Raw genomic sequence first — 19750 nt, 5'->3', positions numbered from 1 at the left:
CATCCCACCCAAATGCCAAACATCATACTCGTTGCTCGGCTGGCCAAGCAGTTGTTGCTTTCGTGTTCAAAGCAGCTGAAATTGCTAACTATTCCTAAAGCTTAGGGGAATCGATATAATTTTAAAATCACAGTTGTGCATATATAAAATACCCAGCTGAAGCAGGTAGCCATATATCCCTTCTTTTGAAGGGCGTAAGTATTTATGGCAGCAATGCTGAATTTCGTACAGAGCACTCTGCACAGGGCAAAAGGAGGTTTAGAGCAACTCAGTAATGCAAAGCCGATTATACAAAACCAGCTCAAATATGTTTCTTAGTTTTGAAATATTAGCAGCCTTGTGCCCTTCTGACTAGAAACATTTTTTATATGTTGCCCCCCCCCCCTTGCAGGGAGTTTTCCAGGTGAAGCTTTGGTGCCCACCTACCACCTGCAGTTTAAGGTGGTACTAACCATGCTACCATCTCAGCATTTGATCGCCCCTCAAAACAGAGTCTCCTAAAGCTGCGTTTAATTCCCCTGCCACCGTTCCAAAATCTATAGATTTAACAGTGCCTTTATTAGGACAACCGAAACAGCACAACACATTGCGTGAGATTTTCAGAAGTCTTTGCCAGGCTAGATCATCAAAAGTTAGGTTGTTGGCCAAGCTAGCCGAGGTTGGTGGGAGCTGCAGGCCAAGAACATCGGGAGCAGGTGGGCCAACTCCTAGGGGCGGAGGGGTCTTCGGCCCCCTCAATATTGGCTGGCATGGGGTGGACCCCCTCGATGTTGAGGCCGAGCATGGTGCAGTTCAATGGCTGGCTCCTCCTGAGCACAAGAGAAGAAACTGCGCTGTGTATGGCTCCCCTCTTGGCCTCCTCCCGACAATGCGCAGGAGTGTGACAGCGCCTCTGATCAGGAGGGTGGGGGCACAACGATTCTACATCCCTTCTCTGTCTGACCACAGCCTGAAGGTGAAATTTGGGAGTGGGCAGCAGACAGCCAAATGAAGCTGCGTTAAGTGTTCTGCCCTCTTATCCTGGAACCCCCCTGTTACATCTCCTTTACCTGAAGGTTCTGAAGCTGCAAATCTGATTTCAGTGAAATTTCTGCACATACACAAGTCACTAGTCATCAAATCTCTATCCCGTCACCATGGGTAACCTAGCAAGTTTAACGCCCAGAGAGTGATTGGCCCAAGGTGAATGGTCCACAGAGATATTTAATCTAAGCTTCCTCTTTTTTGCTTGTTTCAGGTATTAAACTACTTAAAGAAGATCAGCAGACTGTGATTGTTGAAGATGAAGAAAAGGAGGGAGAAACTTCAGCTTTTTAGATTCTTGTCATACATATTCTTGTGTGTGTGTGTTTTGTAAATAATTTTGTGCAATTGAGTAGTATTAGTATTTTTCCAGGTTTTTTTATTATAAAAAAAACAGAAATATAACCCATGCTGCCTTCAGACATGCTTGCTCAGACATGTTTAATTAAATATAGATTATGTGGACCATTTTCTTCCTATATTATGAAGCACGAAAAATATGAAGTTTGTATACAGTGCTTTAAGAGGCTGGTGCAACTAATCAAAGAAAAGCCAACATTTGCATGCCAGGTCAGTGACACTTGTCTTATGAGCTTATTCTCTGGGCACTGCTAGAATAGATCAGTATCAAAAAATTTATGCTGAGTCCTTTCACATGGCTTTTGTTGTTGTTGAGACAGTTGTTCTATGATGGGGTAAACACAGGCTTTTTTACTTCACATGTTAACAAATTTAATTAATTGTCAACAAACAGTAACCGTCAGTATTTTTCACTAACCCTCTCTCTCCCCTCCTACCTCTTCATCCCCCACCTCCCCCCCCCCAATATTAGTTGTTCCAGGGGGCTTGGTGCTTCAATCCAAATCCAATAACTGCAAGAATAGCCACTTCCCGGTGGTCTCCCCAAAACAATTGGTGATGCAGATGTCCATCAGAACATGTTTCAATTCTTGTTGGTGAATCATAGAATCATAGAGTTGGAAGAGACCACAAGGGCCATCCAGTCCAACCCCCTGCCAAGCAGGAAACACCATCAAAGCATTCTTGACATATGCCTGTCAAGCCTCTGATTCAAGACCTCCAAAGAAGGAGACTCCACCACACTCCTTGGTAGCAAATTCCACTGCCGAACAGCTCTTACTGTCAGGAAGTTCTTCCTAATGTTTAGGTGGAATCTTCTTTCTTGTAGTTTGAATCCATTGCTCCGTGTCCGCTTCTCTGGAGCAGTAGAAAACAACCTTTCTCCCTCCTCTATATGACATCCTTTTATATATTTGAACATGGCTATCATATCACCCCTTAACCTTCTCTTCTCCAGGCTAAACATACCCAGCTCCCTAAGCCGTTCCTCATAAGGCATCGTTTCTAGGCCTTTGAGCCTGGTGCTGAGTGACTCTTGTAGAAGCCTGGGGAAATTGAGGCATAACAGTCATCGCGCCTGCCCACAAATACAAAATTCGTTTTTATTTATTTGTTAAATTTATATCCCACCCTTCTTCCCAAAGGACACCATGAAATTACCTTCCTGCACTCCTCACGGCACTGTCTGCTCCACCCCGAGACATCTTCTCCATCAGCCATCTCCCACTCGACTTCCGGACATTAGTTCAACACCATCCGCTATTCATCTTTTTTTTTTTTGTCAGGAGCATGTAGCCCCTCCCACCAAGGAGATCATTCATCCCAAGTTGCCCTTTCTTCTCACCATTCGCAGATGTTTGCCAATATTCTGTTGCAACCATCTGCCAACGAAGGGAAACCAATGCTTTGGTTTGGGGGAGATCACCCGGCACCTGTCAAGTTTACATTTCGGGCAGGTAAAACTTGCAAGTTTGGCCACTACTTCTGAATGCTTGAATCCTGCCACGTTTCAGACAAATAGGTTCAGGGTTTGTGTGTCAGGAGCATCCAATTTGGAGCAGTTTATGAAGTTTCTGCTGCCCTGTTGCCTGTTGCTGTTGTTCTAACTATGTTTTTGAGTGAAACTCACAGGATGACCTTTGCTAAGACTCCTGCAAAATTTTACCTAGGCATGTGCCTGGGTTCAGGAGTTACCCAAGATCCATCAAAAACCTTATTTGAGTTTCCTTTTCATATTATCTCTCAAAGGCCCTCCGAAGTTACTTTGCTGAGGGTTGCCATGTATTCGGGATTCCAAAGGTGAAATCACCATGGGGGCGGGGTTAAAAATCGGCAAAATGCCCGGGATTTTGCAAACAGAACCAGGAAGTGTGTGCGCGCGCGCGAGTATCACTCTTTACTTTTTCCTCCCTATGTCTATGGGCGCGCCTGCTCTCTGTACAAAGAGCAGGTGTGCGTGCGAGGATCACTCTTGACCTTTTCCTATCTCTGTGGTGCATGCTGGAATGGGACTCATCACTCAACGGGGCAGGTCAGCTGATGGCTAGTCCTGGTTTCAATTTCATTGCTTTGGCCATTTTTTTAAAGGAGAGGAAAGGCAGGATGTCTCCCTGGTGAGTTGCATTTGGGGCAGGAAAAGATTCTGCAGCTGTTTGGGCGGCAGCACTTCAAGGTAGGTTGGAAAAGTGGTGGGATGGAAAATCCTTCCCCCACCTGTTTAGAACAACTCTCTCTCTCTCTCTCTCTCTCTCTCTCTCTGTTTTCCTTTCTCTTTCTCTCTTTCCCCCTCCACTTTTTCCAATTGAAGTTTTGCAAAGTCCGAGGGCTCTTAACCTTGCACACTCCCCTTCCCACTGCGCGAGAGGAAGAGGTTCCAGAATTAGTTGGAAATTATTATAGAATTAGGCACAGGAGTCTCCGCCTCATCCGACTCTTTAAAGAAAGAAAGAAATGACTAGGAATCTAAATGTTTATTTCTGGCTGACGGTCGAATAAAGTCTGATTGATTGACTAGGAATCACACCTGATTCCTGATTCATTCTGGATCTGGATTGGTTGCAGAACCTTAATTACCAGTGGAGTTCTGGACCAGCTGTTGCAGATCAGCCTCTATTGCAGATTTCGCCTAGGAATTGGGAGTTGACCCTGAGCAGGCAGTGTCTTTTATTTAAGAAAAAAGCTGCAGGTATTCACCACGAAGTTGTTAACAGTAAGTACCACTCTTTTAACATGGCAGGGGTACCCTCAGAAAAAGAAAAGGCACTGCCAAGAGGTCTGTGAGTTGTGTTTGTTATCACTTAAACATCACATTGACACAGCCCTTATATCTTTTGCGAGGAAGGTGTCTCTCTGTATGATGCTAGGCTATTTAAAAAATGCTGTTATTGAGTGGGGAATCAAGCCCACAGTTGTTAATATTAATCCAAGTATTCTGGTTGTGCAATGGAGTTTGTTTATTATCTTCATTTGTACAAGTGATTCAGTTCCATTTTCCTCATTATCAAATGCAGATATAATGTAGCTCTGAATTAGCATTTCATGAGAGCAATCCATCTTTGCAACTCCAGATTAGAAAATGCAGTGCCATCTGTAAAGGAACTGTCTATGAGTGAAACAGCCTCTGCAGTATGTGCAAAGTACCGTACAAGGCATACTGTTAAAGAGGTAGTAGAACGTGAATTATTTGGGTAGATGGTTATTTTAAAACTTTGGTCGACTTTTTGGATGCGCAGAATCTGATTCTCTCCTTTTGAACATATTTTTTCAGCTTATGTTTGGTGATCCTCTCAAAATACTCGCATATTTTCAAGAATGGCTTGAATTGTGCAGTCTTTCGGGAATATTATGCGTGGCAATATCCTTTCTTATTCATTACATACAGAAGAACATTCTGACCATGGCAAAAACATTCACCTTGATGGTTTTTTCTCTGTGTATTGCTTGGGCTCTGCAGTCTCATTAGGAAACTGGTTGTTGTTTTTTGTTTGTTTTGTTTAAGGGAGGTGGGGTGGCAAACGTCCCAATTATTTTGTCCTAATCAAAAGTGTGAACTTTGAAACAAAAACCAAGCAGCGTTAATTTTATTACAGTTCCCTTTCTCCTCTTTAGCTATGTACTTGTATTTATAAATTTATTACTGGTAGTTCAAATTGATCATTGGAAGTTCCCAAGTTCATTTGCAATGCTGTGGGCTAGTAACATGATATTGGAATGAAATTAATGGCAACATTCTTTGAACCCTATAACGCTTTAACAGTATACAACTTTATTTTGGTTGTGTAGATTTCTAGAACTTTGGTTTATGAAGGTCTGTTACCAGTTGTGCCATTTGCACCTCAGATGCTCTGAATAATTTGTTGTGTTTGTTTTTAAAGAGCTTCTAGCATCTGTCAACAAGCTTTTCTTCTCAGTGCAAGTAAAGCCAGGGCTCCCCCCCCCCAAGCTGGAACTCACCTGAACTCAGTTCTGGCCCCTCTCAGGTGGGCACCATTCCCATTAAACGAGAACAAGGGAGACATTCATGTTGAGTTCCAGCACTTCTTTTTCTAGAAAAATAGCACTGAGTAAAGAAAGCCAACCTGTCAATTCTTTCTCCCCTGGCAAAGGGTTGTCTAATCTCTTTGCTTATTTGGGCTTTTGTTCTTCAAGTTGGTGTCTTCAAGGAAAACACTGAAGACTGCTGGAAAAGAGATGTAGAGAATTTATGTGGGTCTCTGTGTGTATTATGCCTAGAATTCCAGTGTTTAGAATACTTAGAGATGCTTCACAATAATTACTACTATTATAATAAATGTCTTGAAATTATAGAGTCACTCTTTATTGTTTCATGAACTCCAGTTAAAATGTGAAGATCTAGCGTAGAATACCAAAGCAGCTAGTTAGGAAAATGATGTGACCATATTCTTTCAACTCCCCTTTGCTCTCCTATACAGTCATAGCTTGGCTTACAACCATAATCCGTTCCGGAGGTCGGGTTGTAAACCAAAACAGGTTTGTAACCCAAGGCATGCTTTCGCCAATGGGGCCTCCAAAAATTTTTTAGTTGCAATCCAAAAAACGGACACACACATCAGGGTTTGATGTGGTTGTAATCCAAAATGGTTGTAATCCAAAACGGTTGCAAACCAAGGTATGACTGTACTCCTTTTCCGTAGGTGTCCTCAACACTTAATATTTTACAAAGCAAATGGCTCAATTCAGACACCATCCCAAGCCATGCCTTATGCTACCCATAGCCAGTGCATTTTTAATTTTTGTTGCTGTCACCTCTCTTTTTTTGTTGCTGTATTGGCAGCCATTTTGTGCTGGCACCCATAGCACTTTTTCAAAATATATATCCCCCCCCCCCGCAAAAAAAGCAATGCCCACAGTCAGTAGTTTCAAACTTCCAAATGTACTCTCATGGTATAGAGCTGCCTGCTTTCTGTTCCTATTTGGTAAGGATTCGGTTTCAAACATTTTATTCTGTCTCTGTGGTGCAGGTTCTTGAGCAGGCATCCCCAGACTTCGGCCCTCCAGATGTTTTAGACTACAATTCCCATCATCCCTGACCACTGGTCCTGTTAGCTAGGGATCATGGGAGTTGTAGGCCGAAAAATCTGGAGGGCCACAGTTTGGGGATGCCTGTTCTTGAGTGATTGCCAGTGATTTGTGAATTTAGGAGTTAGCAGAAAGCGTGGTTTGCAAACCAGCTTCTTTGCATGCAGAATGTGGCAGGTTCAACCGGGCTGGGAATATACTTTGTCTGAAATCCTGGAAAACAGTTGCCAGTCAGCTAGATGGTCCAATGCGCTGACTTAGCATGTGGAGTCTTCCTATATTCCATGCTTTGTTTTCCTGGTTTGGCAGTCCCACTGCAAAAGCACTGTTTGTAAATTGGTGTAAGGTCAGACGTAACACCAAACCATGGTTTTACGGTATGTTACATCTGAACGTAACCAGTGATGGTAAAATCCTAAAGTGTTGTGAATTGATGTAGATAAATGAAGTCAAATTTGAAATTACAAGTACCAAAACAAAAAAGGGGGGAGGTTTATAGGAAAGGTTAGAAAAAAGCACCTCATAAGATGTGTTTGTTCAGGACAGCTGTGTTTCCACCTGAAGTGTTTCTTTTTCTAATTCTCCATCCAGTTCAGTAAGATTTGTGTCTGTGATGATATTTAACATTTTGGGGGAAATTCAAAGTATTTTAAATATGTACTGGGTATTATTTCACTGCTATGTAGGTTGTGAGAAATCGTTCTAGAGCATATAACAGCTACGGTACTTGAGCAATAAAAGAAAACAAAATTGTGCGTTTTGCACCCTACAGTTATGACCACAAGATGGGAGTGTTTATTCACAAAGAACAGCAATACTTGCAGGTTGCAACTGATTTGGGGACCTCAGATTAAATGATTGTCCCGTTTTCTACTATAAACCCACTGCTTTCCAAAGCCTAACTAAATACACCATCGTTTGGAAGAGTTGTGAAATTAAAATGTGATATCATGTGGATACGGAAACAGGAAAAGGGAGGCCTCCGCACAAACAAACTCACAAATAAACAAGGCTCATTTGGAAGAATAAAATATTGCATTTTATACAACCTTTTCTGCAGGTAATCTAAGTGACACTTTACAAGCAATGTCAAAAATATTTTCTCCCTTTGTCATGAAATTCCAAGATATAAAATCACATTCTCTCCCCCCTCCCCCTAATTTTACAAGGATTGGTGTGCAACGATATAGGCAACTCCTATTAAAGAAGAAAAAGAGTGGATTCAGCAAAGCATTTTGCCTGGGGGAAGGAGAACACAGTTCTGAGGTGCTACAAGGGATTGGGCTGGACAGTAACTTTAAGACATGGAGCCATTCCACTGAACAGAATATCTTGCCCATTTGTAGGCCTAGAACGCACACATTCTCAGGAGAGGTTTTCCTGATGATGTGGTTTTCCGTGACAGCTCCAGTTGACTTGCTGTCTTCCCATTTAGTAAAAGTCATTTGCTAATAATAATAATAATAATAATAATAATAATAATAATAATTTATTATTTATATCCCGCCCATCTGGCTGGGTTTCCCCAGCCACTCTGGGCGGCTTCCAACAGAAAAATGAAATAAAATAATTGATTAAACATTAAAAGCCTCCCTAAACAGGGCTGCCTTCAGATGTCTTCTAAAAATCTGGTAGCTATTTTTCTCTTTGACATCTGATGGGAGGGCGTATCACAGGGCAGGCGCCACCACCAAGAAGGCCCTCTGCCTGGTTCCCTGCAACTTGGCTTCTCGCAACGAGGGAACCGCCAGAAAGCCCTCGGAGCTGGACCTCAGTGTCCGGGCAGAACGATGGGGGTGGAGACGCTCCTTCAGGTGCTTAAGAGAATGAGGAAGGCAAACACACTGGCAGGAAAAAAACCCTGACTGGATAAGGATTTCCCCTTTTCTCATCTGAAGTGTAGCTCTCCATCCCCTCTACCTGCTTCCTGAGCTCTGACAAGGAGTTCGTTTTACAGTTTTTCCCCGAATCAGTCCTAGAAGCCTGCACAGCTGGGCCTGAGCTTCTGCCCAGACATGTCGCTGTTCCAGAGGTCCTTGACCTGGAAGGAGGAGGAGCGCCTGTTCAAGACATTTTGCTGCCTGAAGCCATGGTGTCTTCCCTTGGGGAAGGGTGCTAGCTCACTGGTAGAGCTGCTGCTTTTGCATGCAGAAGGCCCCAGGTCCCAGAGGCAGAGCCAGGAGGCACAAAGGATGTGATCCTCGTATTTGTAGGATGCCAGGTTGCATTGCAGCCACTTGCAAGTCAGATATGTCTATATACAGGGCTATATACAGAGCTTTCTCCCTCTCCAAGCAAGTGAAAAAGACATTCCAGGCTGAGAAAAAGCACTCAAGGACAAGTGAAGTTCTGGTGCCTAGAGAGATTCTCAAGGACCAGACAGACCTCGAGTGCATCCCTCTTGGCCTAGAGCCCTGCTCTAGGAAAACTATACAGTCGTACCTCAGTTGACTAATGGAATCCATTCCAAGAGTCCGTTTGACTTCAGAAAATGTTCGAAAACCAAAGCGCGGCTTCCGATGGGCTGCAGGAAGCTCCTGCAGCCAATCGAAAGCCGTGTCGGATGTTTGGGTTCCAAAGAACATTCGCAAACCGGAACACTCACTTCCAGGTTTGTGGCTTTTGGGAGCCAAAACATTCTGAGTCGCAAGGCAAGGCGTTCGTCAACCAAGGTACGACTGTAATAGAATTGTATAATCATAGAAGTGTAGAGTTGGAAGGAACCCCAAGGGTCATCTAGTCCAACCCCCTGCAATGCAGAAAACTCAGCTAAGGCATCTATGACAGATGGCCATCCAGCTTCTGCTTAAAAACTTCCAAGGAAGGAGAGCCCGCAATCTCCCGAGGGAGACCGTTCTCATATATGAGTGTATTGCCTTTGGTCTGCCTGCTTATAAAACATGGATGCTGCAACACAATCACCTCAGTTCTGGAAATAAAGCCTTGGTTGTTCCTAAACTGAAGGAGCAGAGGAGAGGGGGGAAATAAAAATAAATTGAAATGGAGACCTATGCAAATGTGAACTCTCTCTTCTTTTTGTAAAAAGGTCCCATTAAGCACAATGTCCAGGTGAAACTGGCCTAGAGACAGATTGGCTGCTGGATTTGTCTAAGCTTCGATTACTCTCTGTTCCCTAATGCTCTGCTCTGGTGGCACCAGAAATATACATATATGTGTGTGTATTGTGGGTGTCGTGCTCCTTCCAGGATAATTTTTCTCACCTGCAGCTCCTAGACCAGATCCCAGGAAATGTCTAAAGGTGAGGGCACATTGCCAAAAAAAACCCAACAACCCCACTCTCTGTAAAATTTGATTCAGGTCGCTCTCTGAAAAGGTAATTGACTGCTTAAGTTGGCCATACCAGTCACCTATTACGGGCTATATGGGCAGATACAGTCCAGAAATGATCACTCTGTCAGGACCCAGTCCTGAATGCAGATGCAGAGATTTTGTGCACATGGATGAAGGGTCTTGATGCTACCACATGCAGGGCATCTTGGTGAAACAGGATGAATACGACTAGGAAATCCCTCCATTGCACATGTTACATAACATACTTCCCCCCCAATAATTTGTGCTTTTTGCTCTGGTTCCAAAATGTCCTCCATTAATAACTGGCTATCAGGTGGGGGCAGGGCAGGGATAAAAGGACGGCGCTTTCCTTTCCCGTCTATTTCTTATTCCAGTGCTGTGAAATGTGCTGGATCTTCTTCATTCTGCCCCTCTGATCAAGCAGCTTGTACTTCACCAAGTAGTCCTCCGTTTTCTTGGGGAAAGGTGGGAAGGTGGTGCTTGTGGAACTGGCTTTCTTGAAATGATGTATCGGAGGTTTGAGGGCTGGAGAGGAAGAAGATAAAAGCAGAAGCAAGTCAGATGAATAATAATATAATAACAATTTGTTATTTATACCCCGCCCATCTGGCTGGGTTTCCCCAGCCACTCTGGGCAGCTTCCAACAAAGATTAAAAATACATTAAAATGTCACACATTAAAAACTTCCATGAACAGGGCTGCCTTCAGAATCAGTTGCTGGCATCTGCAGATTTCTCCCTCTGTATCCCACAGCCACACAGTAATCCAAATACATAAAAGGAAGAGCAATATTAACTTTTCAATAGCAACAACAAAAAACTATGCATAAGTATTAGTGACCTGTCTGAGATTCCTTCCAAATTTGATCACATTTAAAGCTGAATTCACCAAGCTTGCACAAAATGAGAACTCGGACATAGGACCTGGCTACATTAGTCAGATTATAATGTTAAAGATTTGTTATGACAATGTGACACCAGATGGCACTGTAGAGCTGAAATTGTGAGCTTTTTTATAACGGTTTTTAATAGTGTTTTTATAGCTGTGTGGATCCAGCCATAGTAGTCTTTTACAATTCCCACTTATCTGAATTTTGCGATGCGGTGCTCCAGCCAACCAGTGTTTACAAAAATGCAAATATTAGGTAAACGTGTGCATAAAAATGAATATATTGCTGAACACCAACATAGAAAGATACATTATATGAGGAGAAATTGCTTGCAAAAAATATGCTTATGCGGAGAAATCTGCACTGAAAAGCTGAGGCGTTTTCATTATGATTTTTTTAAAAAAAACCAACAAAATCCACAATTTGCTGCAGAAATGCGGAGAACCAGATGTAAAATGGGAAAACCTGAGAAACTCAGAGAACCAAAAAGGACTGATTCTTCCATCCCTATTCACCTATGCAAGGGGTGGATGAATTGTGGCTTTGTGGCCACATGTAGCCCTCAGCTTAATTTCATGTGGCGTCAGCCTCATTTCAAAAGCCACCTGCAAATGGCTTCTGGGAAGAATAATCTGTCCTTCCCTTGACATCTCACTGAGGAGGGAAGAGGAGGGAGAGAAAGAGAGGGGTAATGTCCATTCTTCCTGCTGGGGTGGAGGAGAGGGGCTGGCCAGGGAGGGGTTTCAGCGGCCGCCAATGATGTCCCTTTCTGGCCCACCCCCTTGCCTCCGCCACAGCAGGAAGAAGCAAAGCGTGCCAGCAGAGTAAGTGAGAGAGCAGCCAGCCACCGAGCGAGACTTTCTTCGCGGCGGCTGGCTGCTCGCTCATGGGTCACCCCCCCAGAGTGGAACCCGGGGCAGACCACCCCATCGCCCCTCCCTCGCTACGCCCCTGTGAGACCTCCAATTTTGCTCAGCAAATTTGAAATAAATGTTTGCAGCTGCCAGGGATGACTAAGCACTCAGACTTGGATATTTCTTGCTACTAAATGCATGATCCATAAGGCTTTTCGCCACCCTTGTGCCGTCTTGGAAACAACTCACGCAGAGGAGGAAAGTTTCCAAAGTAGCAAGTGCAGTGAATCTGTTGACGGCCTTGGATGAGAGCCTAGATCCAAATTTCCATTCAGTTACGCAAGTCACTTTGTCAACGCACTTCAGCTTACACTCAAAGTTGTTGGAAGGATGAAATGGGATAATTTCACATATGCTTTGGAGCATGGAATACAAATACCAGAGCAAAGTCCAATCTGATCCTGTCAGGGTGGATAAAAATAAATGATTTTTTAAAAAATATATATATTAAAAAACAGATTTTTTTTTCACTTAAATCGGATTTTTTAATTTAAATTGGATTTTTAAAATAAAATCTTTCTAAACATACTAGTTACAGGTAGGTAGCCGTGTTGGTCTGATGTAGTCGAAACAAACAAACAAAAAAATCCTTCCAGTAGCACCTTAGAGACCAACTAAATTTGTCATAGGTATGAGCTTTCGTGTGCATGCACACTTCTTCAGATACACTGAAACAGAAGTCACCAGACCCTTATGTATAGTCAGAGGGTGGGGAGGCGTATTACTCAGAAGGATGGTGGGAATGGGTGATTGGCTGATAGGAGTGGTAAACCTGTTGACGACTGTTAACGACTGCAATTGGTCTTGCAGGAAAAAGCAAGGGGTGAGATGGCTAAAGAAAGCTTTATCATGTATAATGAGATAAGAATCCAATGTCTTTATTCAGACCAGGTCCCTCCATGGTTTTAAGCTTGGTAATGAGTTGCAATTCAGCAACTTCTCTTTCCAGTCTGCTTCTGAAAATTTTCTGCAATCTGTCTTGTGATTCCTGATGTCAGATTTATGTCCATTTATCCTTTGGCGTAGGGTTTGGCCTGTTTGTCCAATATAGAGAGGTGAAGGGCACTGTTGGGATTTGATGGCATACACAATGTTAGAAGATGAGCAATTAAATAGTCCTGAGATGGTATGTTTAATGTTGTTGGGGCCAGTAATGGTGTTGTCCGGGTGTATGTGGCAGCAAAGTTGGCGTCTGGATTTATTGCAGGCTCTGGTACCAGTGTCCATGTTAAGCCTGATGGTTGTATTATTGTGGGTGAGGAGTTGTTTAAGACTGGGTGGCTGTCTGTAGGCAATGAAAGGTCTTCCTCCCAGAACTTGAGAAAGGGAGCTGTCATTGTCCAGGAGAGGCTGTAGATCTCTGATGATGCGCTGTTCTGTTTTAACTTGGGAGCTGTATGTGATTACTAGTGGTGTTCTGCTATTTTCTTTTTTGGGTCTGTCTTGCAGCAAGTTGTCTCTGGGTATCAGTCTGGCTCTGTTGATCTGTTGTTTAACTTCATCGGGTGGATATTTTAGTTCTAAAAAGGTTTGCTGTAGATCTCTTAGGTGAGAGTCTCTGTAGAGTTGGAACAGATGCGGCTGTAACGTAGGGCCTGGCTGTGTACAATGGATTGTTTGGTATATGTTTGGGATGGTAGCTAGAAGCATGTAGATATGTTTGTCGGTCAGTTGGTTTTCGGTATAGGGTGGTGTCTATATGCCCATCCTGTATTTTTATAGTAGTGTCAAAAAAATGTATTTTAGATTTTGTTGTAAGCAATGGTGTTTTCTGGTCACATCCGTTTGGATTCTGTGGCGGAAGCAGTCAATGTACAGATCTAGTGTGGTATTGTGTCCCTCAGGAGGGGTCCATATGGAGTCCCTTTTCATGTAACATTTTTTCGGTGGTAATTGGTGGTCAATGTTCTGTTCATTAATGTGTTGGGAGGGTGGTGGTTGTTCCCCAGTAGGTTGAGAGATGTTGTGTTGTGAAGATGTTGTTTGTTCTACTTTGTCTTGTACTTGTGTGTGTTGAAAGTACTCCTTCAGGCGTAGACGGTGGAAAAATGCTTCCCGCAGAAATGAATCATGTGCGGGGATTTGGCAGGGCAGAATGATTGTTGATCTTGTTGTCTTGATTTGTAGCCTGTAGGTTGGAAAGCTTAGAGAGTTTTTTGTTTTTCTGTTTTTTTCCAGTAACTCCCGTTGAGAGTGGTAAATGGTTTGTTTTTCCTTGTGGAACTCTTTCCAAGCTGGTTGATTCCTGATAGAGTTGTCCAGTACAGATATTTCCTCCTTTATTAGCTTCTGTTTGGATCAGATGTTTTAGCAGCTTCTTCGAAAAAGTGCGGCATAGTTTCCTTGCATATTCAGTAGGATAAGTGGATTGTAGAGGGTTCTTAATTCTAAGACCCTTGGGTTTAATGTCCAGGTTCTTGCATTTAGTCAGAAAGAAGATGTCAGTCTGTACCTGTGCAAGTTTCTTGGTGAGGTTGATGGACTTCCATTTCATGCGGCTCAATGTGGTGCCCTCCATAGTACTAGTTACAGGTAGGTAGCCGTGTTGGTCTGACGTAGTCGAAACAAAAAATTTAAAAAAATTCCTTCCAGTAGCACTAAACTAAAGATAGTTTTCTTTTTAAGTTACATTACAGTCCAAAGGCTATTCATCAGGAAATAAGCATTTGTTTTAAGTTTTTCATGTGTGCTAAAACTCAAACTAAGTTGTTGTTGTTTTTTTAAAATGGTTTAACCACATCAGTTAACGAACATGGATACATATGCTATAATGCTATTGTTTTAGTTAAATAAATTGTTTAAATTGTTATTAAGGAAATTATTCTTTTTCTCCTTCCAATAAAGTACAGCAGAAAAGTTGTCCAAATATAAACCGTTAACTTATTAAACCTCACAATAATTTCATAATTATTTGTCTATGTATTTCTAATAGTATAACCAAATCAGTAATCTTTGATATAACTGTAAAAACTACTCTAAAAATTTATTATTCCAAAAATGAAACCTTCATCTGGTTGTAAATATTAAGATTGTAGCAGCAAGAATGTGTCTTTCTGTAAAAAAAAAAAAAATGATTTAAATCAAGTCTTACTGAATAGTGATTTAAATTGTGATTTAAATCAATTTGATTTAAATCAAATCCACCCTGGATCCTGACCTCACACTGTGGCCAAGCAGCTGCCCCTGAGAAGCCTGCAAGTGGGACGTGGAGCCAACTAGCCCTCTGTCTACCTGCGATTCCCAGAATGTTAACCATGCTAAAGAACTTCAGTGGGTCACTGGGTCTTGAGTACAGTGGTGCCTCCACTTACGAATTTAATCCATTCCGAAGGCACCTTCATAAGTTGAAAAATTCGCAAGTCGAAAAACGCCATTGGAAACGCCATTTCCCATAGGTATGCATTGGAAACGGAAAAATTCGTAAGTTGAAGCAACCCCATCTAAAAATTTGTAAGTCGAAAAATCCCTATCTAAAACCGCCGCGGTTTCCCCCCGGATGTCGAGACATTCGTAAGCGTGCGGCCATTACCCCCATTCGTAACTTGAGTCGTTCGTAAGTCGAGGTACCACTGTAGAACTAATATTGGATAAAACCAGTTGTCAATTTATTTTATGAGGGAAGGGAGTTGCACCAGCCCCCATCCTGTTGACTTGGGTCGTCTTTTTCTGCGCATCGAGTTACAATATGAGATGGTTACGGATTTGGCTATGTAAAAAACTGTTCACCCAGATTCAGCTATGCAGACATGCAGTAGCTCTTGACTAAGCATGCAAAGATCTTGTCACATAAGCAGTGCCAGATTTACATATAAGCTAAACAAGCTATAGCTTAGGGCCCCACTCTCTTGGGGGCCCCAAAAAAATTTAAAGGGGAAAAAAACTGGATGTACATTTCCAAAATATATGTTAAAAAGCAAATAAAATAAAACCTTCATACAACAGCAGTGTTTTGTGTTGTGTAGGCTCCTATGATGTAAGTAATGGCGCCTTCTAGCCTGCTCCCTAAAATATCACTGGTTTGCTCATTTCTATATATAGGGTGCCTGCCTTCTGCATGTGCAAATGGTTTTAGATACCTGTTAGGTCCATAAATTATCATATACAGTGGTACCTCGGTTTACAAACACAATTGGTTCCGGAAGTCTGTACTTAACCTGAAGCGAACTTTCCCATTGAAAGTAATGGAAAGTGGATTAATCCGTTCTAGACAGGTCCACAGAGTACTTAAACTGAAAATACTCAAACCAAGGTGTACTTAAACCGAGGTATAACTATAGCATACACTCAACACAAAAAAACAGTGACAATTTGTTGTTGACAAAGGACAGCTGGACATATAAAGGGCCCCATTACCTTCAGTAGCTTAGGGCCTCATCAAACCTAAATTCTGCCCTGCAGATAAGTGGTGATAGTTGTTTGGAACCTGATGAGCTGGTAAGAGGGAAGAGTACATCTCTTCGCCTGCTCCAGAACAGCCAGATACACAACTGTATGGAAATACGCCGTCAAACCACATTACAAACAGACCTCAATATTTAAGCATGAAATGCAGAAATGAGGGAATGGGCGACATTACTAACCATACAAATATGTATGGCTAGAGGGCGGGGGGGACCTTCATTTTTGCAAGTACATTAGTGCAAATATTTGTGTGGCAGAACTTTATTAAAGAAAGCAATACAGTACAGCTCGCTTGCTGCATGAGTCCCGTTCCAAATCTCTCTCTCTGTGTATATACATATAATTATTGAGGCAGATATAACAAGTAAGCATTGTGAACAGAACTAATGTAGGCCTATTCCAGGGTTGTGTTGTACAGAACATAATGTTAAAAACAAAATGATAAAAGTTTTTTGTTTTTTTAAAGGAAGTAAGACAGTGACTTCCACCCCCAGGAAATTCTGCTTTTTAAAATTGTTGCTTCTGATTCCTCGAGGTGGGGTGGTCATTGTTGCTGGTTTTCAAGTTCAGGCGATCTATGAAGGGAAATGCAAATTGTAATTGGTGTGCCTAGAAATCATTGATGCTAATACACCAAACAGTAACAAATATATTTTTGCTTAACTCATTTTTGGGTTGTTGGTTTTTTTCCTGCATCGAATTTCATACAGTGCTCATCTATTTCAAGGCCTATTCAACAAGGGCTCATCATCAACACTTCCATTGTGCCACGATTTCTAGGTGCAGGTCTGTGCTTTGTAGGCATGGGTCCAAGCAGTGTTTTTGTTTCTGTCCCACCTCCTTTCCTGGGAAAATCCACTGTTTACCGCCGAATCAGAAAATCTGTGGATAACCCAATTGAGGTTTGTTGTTCTGGTTCAGTGGTAAACAGCAGGTTTTCCCAAGGAAAGCGGTGGGACAAATAAAAGCAATCAGAAGTGTGGATGAGCCCTAATGTTTTGCATCAGGGAATTTAGAAATGGACAAGTACTCTTATCTTCATGTCTCAAGTCAGAGTAGTAAGGTTAAGTACTTATATAATGATGAAAAATTAGTTCCTGACAGAAATGGACAGGCTCATTAACTTGGAAACTACCTGAGATCTTCCACATACAAAAAGCTTGGGTAATTTTTTGAGTTGATCTTAGAGCTTGGGAAAATGACGTCTTCATCCAGGCATAGGCAAACTTGGCCTTCCAGGTGTTTTGGGACTACAATTCCCATCATCCCTGACCACTGGTCCTGTTACCTAGGGATGATGGGAGTTGTGGTCCCAAAACAGCTGGAGGGCCGAGTTTGCCTATACCTGCATTAAAGTGTTCCTTCAAACACCTCTTCTCGTTCCTTACATGCTATCAGCAGTAGAGGTGATGGTCAGTGAGACAACAGGAAGGAGAGGTTTTCCCAATTTTCCTTCCTGCTCTCCTTCCTTCCTTCCCCGCTTACCCCCTTCCTTCCTCTGCCCTGTCTAACATTGTGGGAGACCATGGGAGATGTAGCTCTCCCAAAGAATGCTTCCCCCATTCAGTCTAAAGGAGCAAAGCCGAGCTAAACACTCCTGTTTACTGTATATCCTTTTTCTGGTCTTTGAAGTAAAGATACATATATACAGATCCTCAACCATATCACCATGCAAGCTAACGCTGCCACGTAAAACCCACAGCCTCTTCCCCTGACTCCCACAGGTTCAGAATCGGACCCTGAAAGTCATACAGGGCAGCATCAGGACAGGCGCAACATCAGGAACACAGGCACAATGAAAGCGGTGCCCTAGAGACTGTTATTCCCATCTCTACATTCCTGAACCAGTGGAATGGTTCAGCAAGTCATACACTCAGCCTTGCTGGTGTTGCTATGGTAACACAGTGCACCTGGCATCCTTATCTCAGAACATCTGGATGTGGGGTGTATGTGCTGCTCAAGACAGTGAGACCAAGCACAGTGCAATTTAACCCATTGTTCTCGTTATGCCAACACCACCTAGGTGAAATGTCAATCTAGTCATAATGTTCATACTAACCTGAACATTTGGGGAGAAGGGAAGTGTATGCTTTTCTTTAAATTGCCTCTGAGCAATTGGGCTGGCATGTTGAGGAGGTAATGCTCTTTCCTGAAGAATCTCTTAGTTTTCTGAAAGGCAGAATACCATACTCAAAAGGACATCAACCCCAACAACAGAAATGCATTAAGGTGACACTAGGCTTACTGAAGCGGAAGATATATGCCTCTAATTCTACAAGGTACACTAGGCAGTGCAGCTAGAGGGAGTCAGCGCTTGGGCAGAATACTTGTATACTATTGGACTGTACCTTTGTTTAAGAATTGCTTCAGGCAAATGGCATAACAACGGTCTTCACAAGGTACACCTTGGTGGAGTGCCAGAGGTTTTTTTTATTTTCAATCACTGTCCACATGCCTCTGATGATACTACAGTGTGTGGTGATTCGCAGTGTCAGAGGAAAAAATATCCAAGACTCATTATGGCTTGCTTGCTGGATTTTCTGGAAGAAACATCTGCTGAGCTTTGTGTTACCTTACCAAACGTAACTGTTTGCCACCATGGTAATAATACAGAACTCAGCTGTGAAAAAGTTACGATGGTATCAGAGTATTTTAGCAGACCGGTGCAGAACTGTACTGAGCTTTCTAGTATAGCCAACTTGGATGCACCTGATTCTAGCGAAGATCAAAGAGCCAATGGAGACAAGTGTTTAGTTTTCTTGAACCGCCTTGAACCCAAATCCACCTTCTCCCAGGGATCTGTGTCCTCAAGGCTGCCACCACCTCCATCATGTTGGAAGGGAACCTTGGATTGGAATGGAAGTGAAGAGCATTCTGGTGTCAGACCGGATCCAGTTGGCTCTGATCCAACTACAGTTAGATAAGGCAAAGACTGCAGTCTTATGGATACTTACCCAAGAGAAAGCCCTATCGACCAAATGGAGGAGTGGCATCTCAGCAATGGGACTTAAGTTAGCAGTAGCTATCTTGCTTCATTGGCTTCAATGAGACTTCCAACGCTTGTTTACCAGTGGCATACGGTGAATATTTTTGCAGGGGGGCAGTTAGGGCCAGAGGTGCCAGCTTGCCAGGGTGATTGGGGTGGGGGCTGGCATCATGATGCTGATGTTGCATGTGTGCGCATCACACCTCCTTCCCTAAGCCGGGCAGAAGCTTTCCGGGCTTTGGGAAAGATGGGCCAGGTCTCCTTCCCAATCCAGTGGACAGCTATTATCTATTAGAGTTGCCAAATGTTCCCTGCTCCTTAATTACAGTATGTCAGGCTGATGTAAAAAGGCACAGGAATGGGAAAGGTTTTTGTTTTTGTTTTAAAGGCAATGCTATTCAATTTTCATGACAAAAGCAGCAGAGAGGACAAAAAGTAGAAGATGATCTCGCAACCAATGTTCCGTGAGTACGGAATATATATGAGAGCACCCCTTTGCTACTCCATGTGGTCCAGCACCATCCCCAGATACCATTGACCATAAACCCAGATCTGTTCACTTATCTTGTTCAGCACTATTGGCCAGAATTAACCACAGGGTTAAAATCTTAGGTTACAGGCTGATGACACAACAGAAAAGAAGATGCACATGAAAAAAGCTGAATCATTTGACCTCTGATCCATAGCAGATATGGGAGAAATTTTCATGTTGGCCCTTATTTATGACATTAATGAGTGGGTATAAAAATAGATAAGAGTCCGTTCTCACTGACAGAATACCGATCAGCTGTGTCTGAGGTTGCATATCTGAGCACAGAGGGACTC

General features: G+C 42.7%; 2 protein-coding genes across 11 annotated transcripts in view; one reads left to right on the top strand and one right to left on the bottom strand.

Moving 5' to 3' along the window:
- Positions 1-19750, top strand: part of PPP1R17 (protein phosphatase 1 regulatory subunit 17) — a 55703-nt gene that overhangs the window by 13673 nt on the left and 22280 nt on the right. For 6 of the 7 annotated variants that reach the window (XR_009558366.1, XR_009558362.1, XR_009558364.1 and 3 more), the window contains exon 5: positions 1238-3556. Coding sequence is in view for 1 of the 7 variants with exons in the window: in XM_035129551.2 (XP_034985442.1) it covers positions 1238-1317 (80 nt within the window). In the remaining 6 variants the exon portion in view is untranslated. Of the gene's footprint in view, positions 1-1237; positions 9991-19750 lie in introns of those variants that run through there. The other variant, XM_035129551.2, reaches the window with a different exon arrangement.
- PDE1C (phosphodiesterase 1C) overlaps positions 10062-19750 on the bottom strand; it is a 311437-nt gene continuing 301748 nt past the window's right edge. For 2 of the 4 annotated variants that reach the window (XR_009558360.1, XR_004693428.2), the window contains exons 18-19: positions 17999-18108; positions 15526-16514 (exon numbers count right to left, since the gene is read on the bottom strand). Coding sequence is in view for 2 of the 4 variants with exons in the window: in XM_035129012.2 (XP_034984903.2) it covers positions 10094-10260 (167 nt within the window). In the remaining 2 variants the exon portion in view is untranslated. Of the gene's footprint in view, positions 10261-15525; positions 16515-17886; positions 18109-19750 lie in introns of those variants that run through there. The other 2 variants (XM_035129012.2, XM_060280590.1) reach the window with 2 other exon arrangements.

Source organism: Zootoca vivipara, chromosome 12 (genome assembly GCF_963506605.1).
Source record: "Zootoca vivipara chromosome 12, rZooViv1.1, whole genome shotgun sequence".
NCBI classification, from domain to species: domain Eukaryota; kingdom Metazoa; phylum Chordata; class Lepidosauria; order Squamata; family Lacertidae; genus Zootoca; species Zootoca vivipara.
The sequence above is the reverse complement of the archived record's forward strand: the minus strand, read 5'-3'. Positions and strand labels throughout refer to the sequence as shown.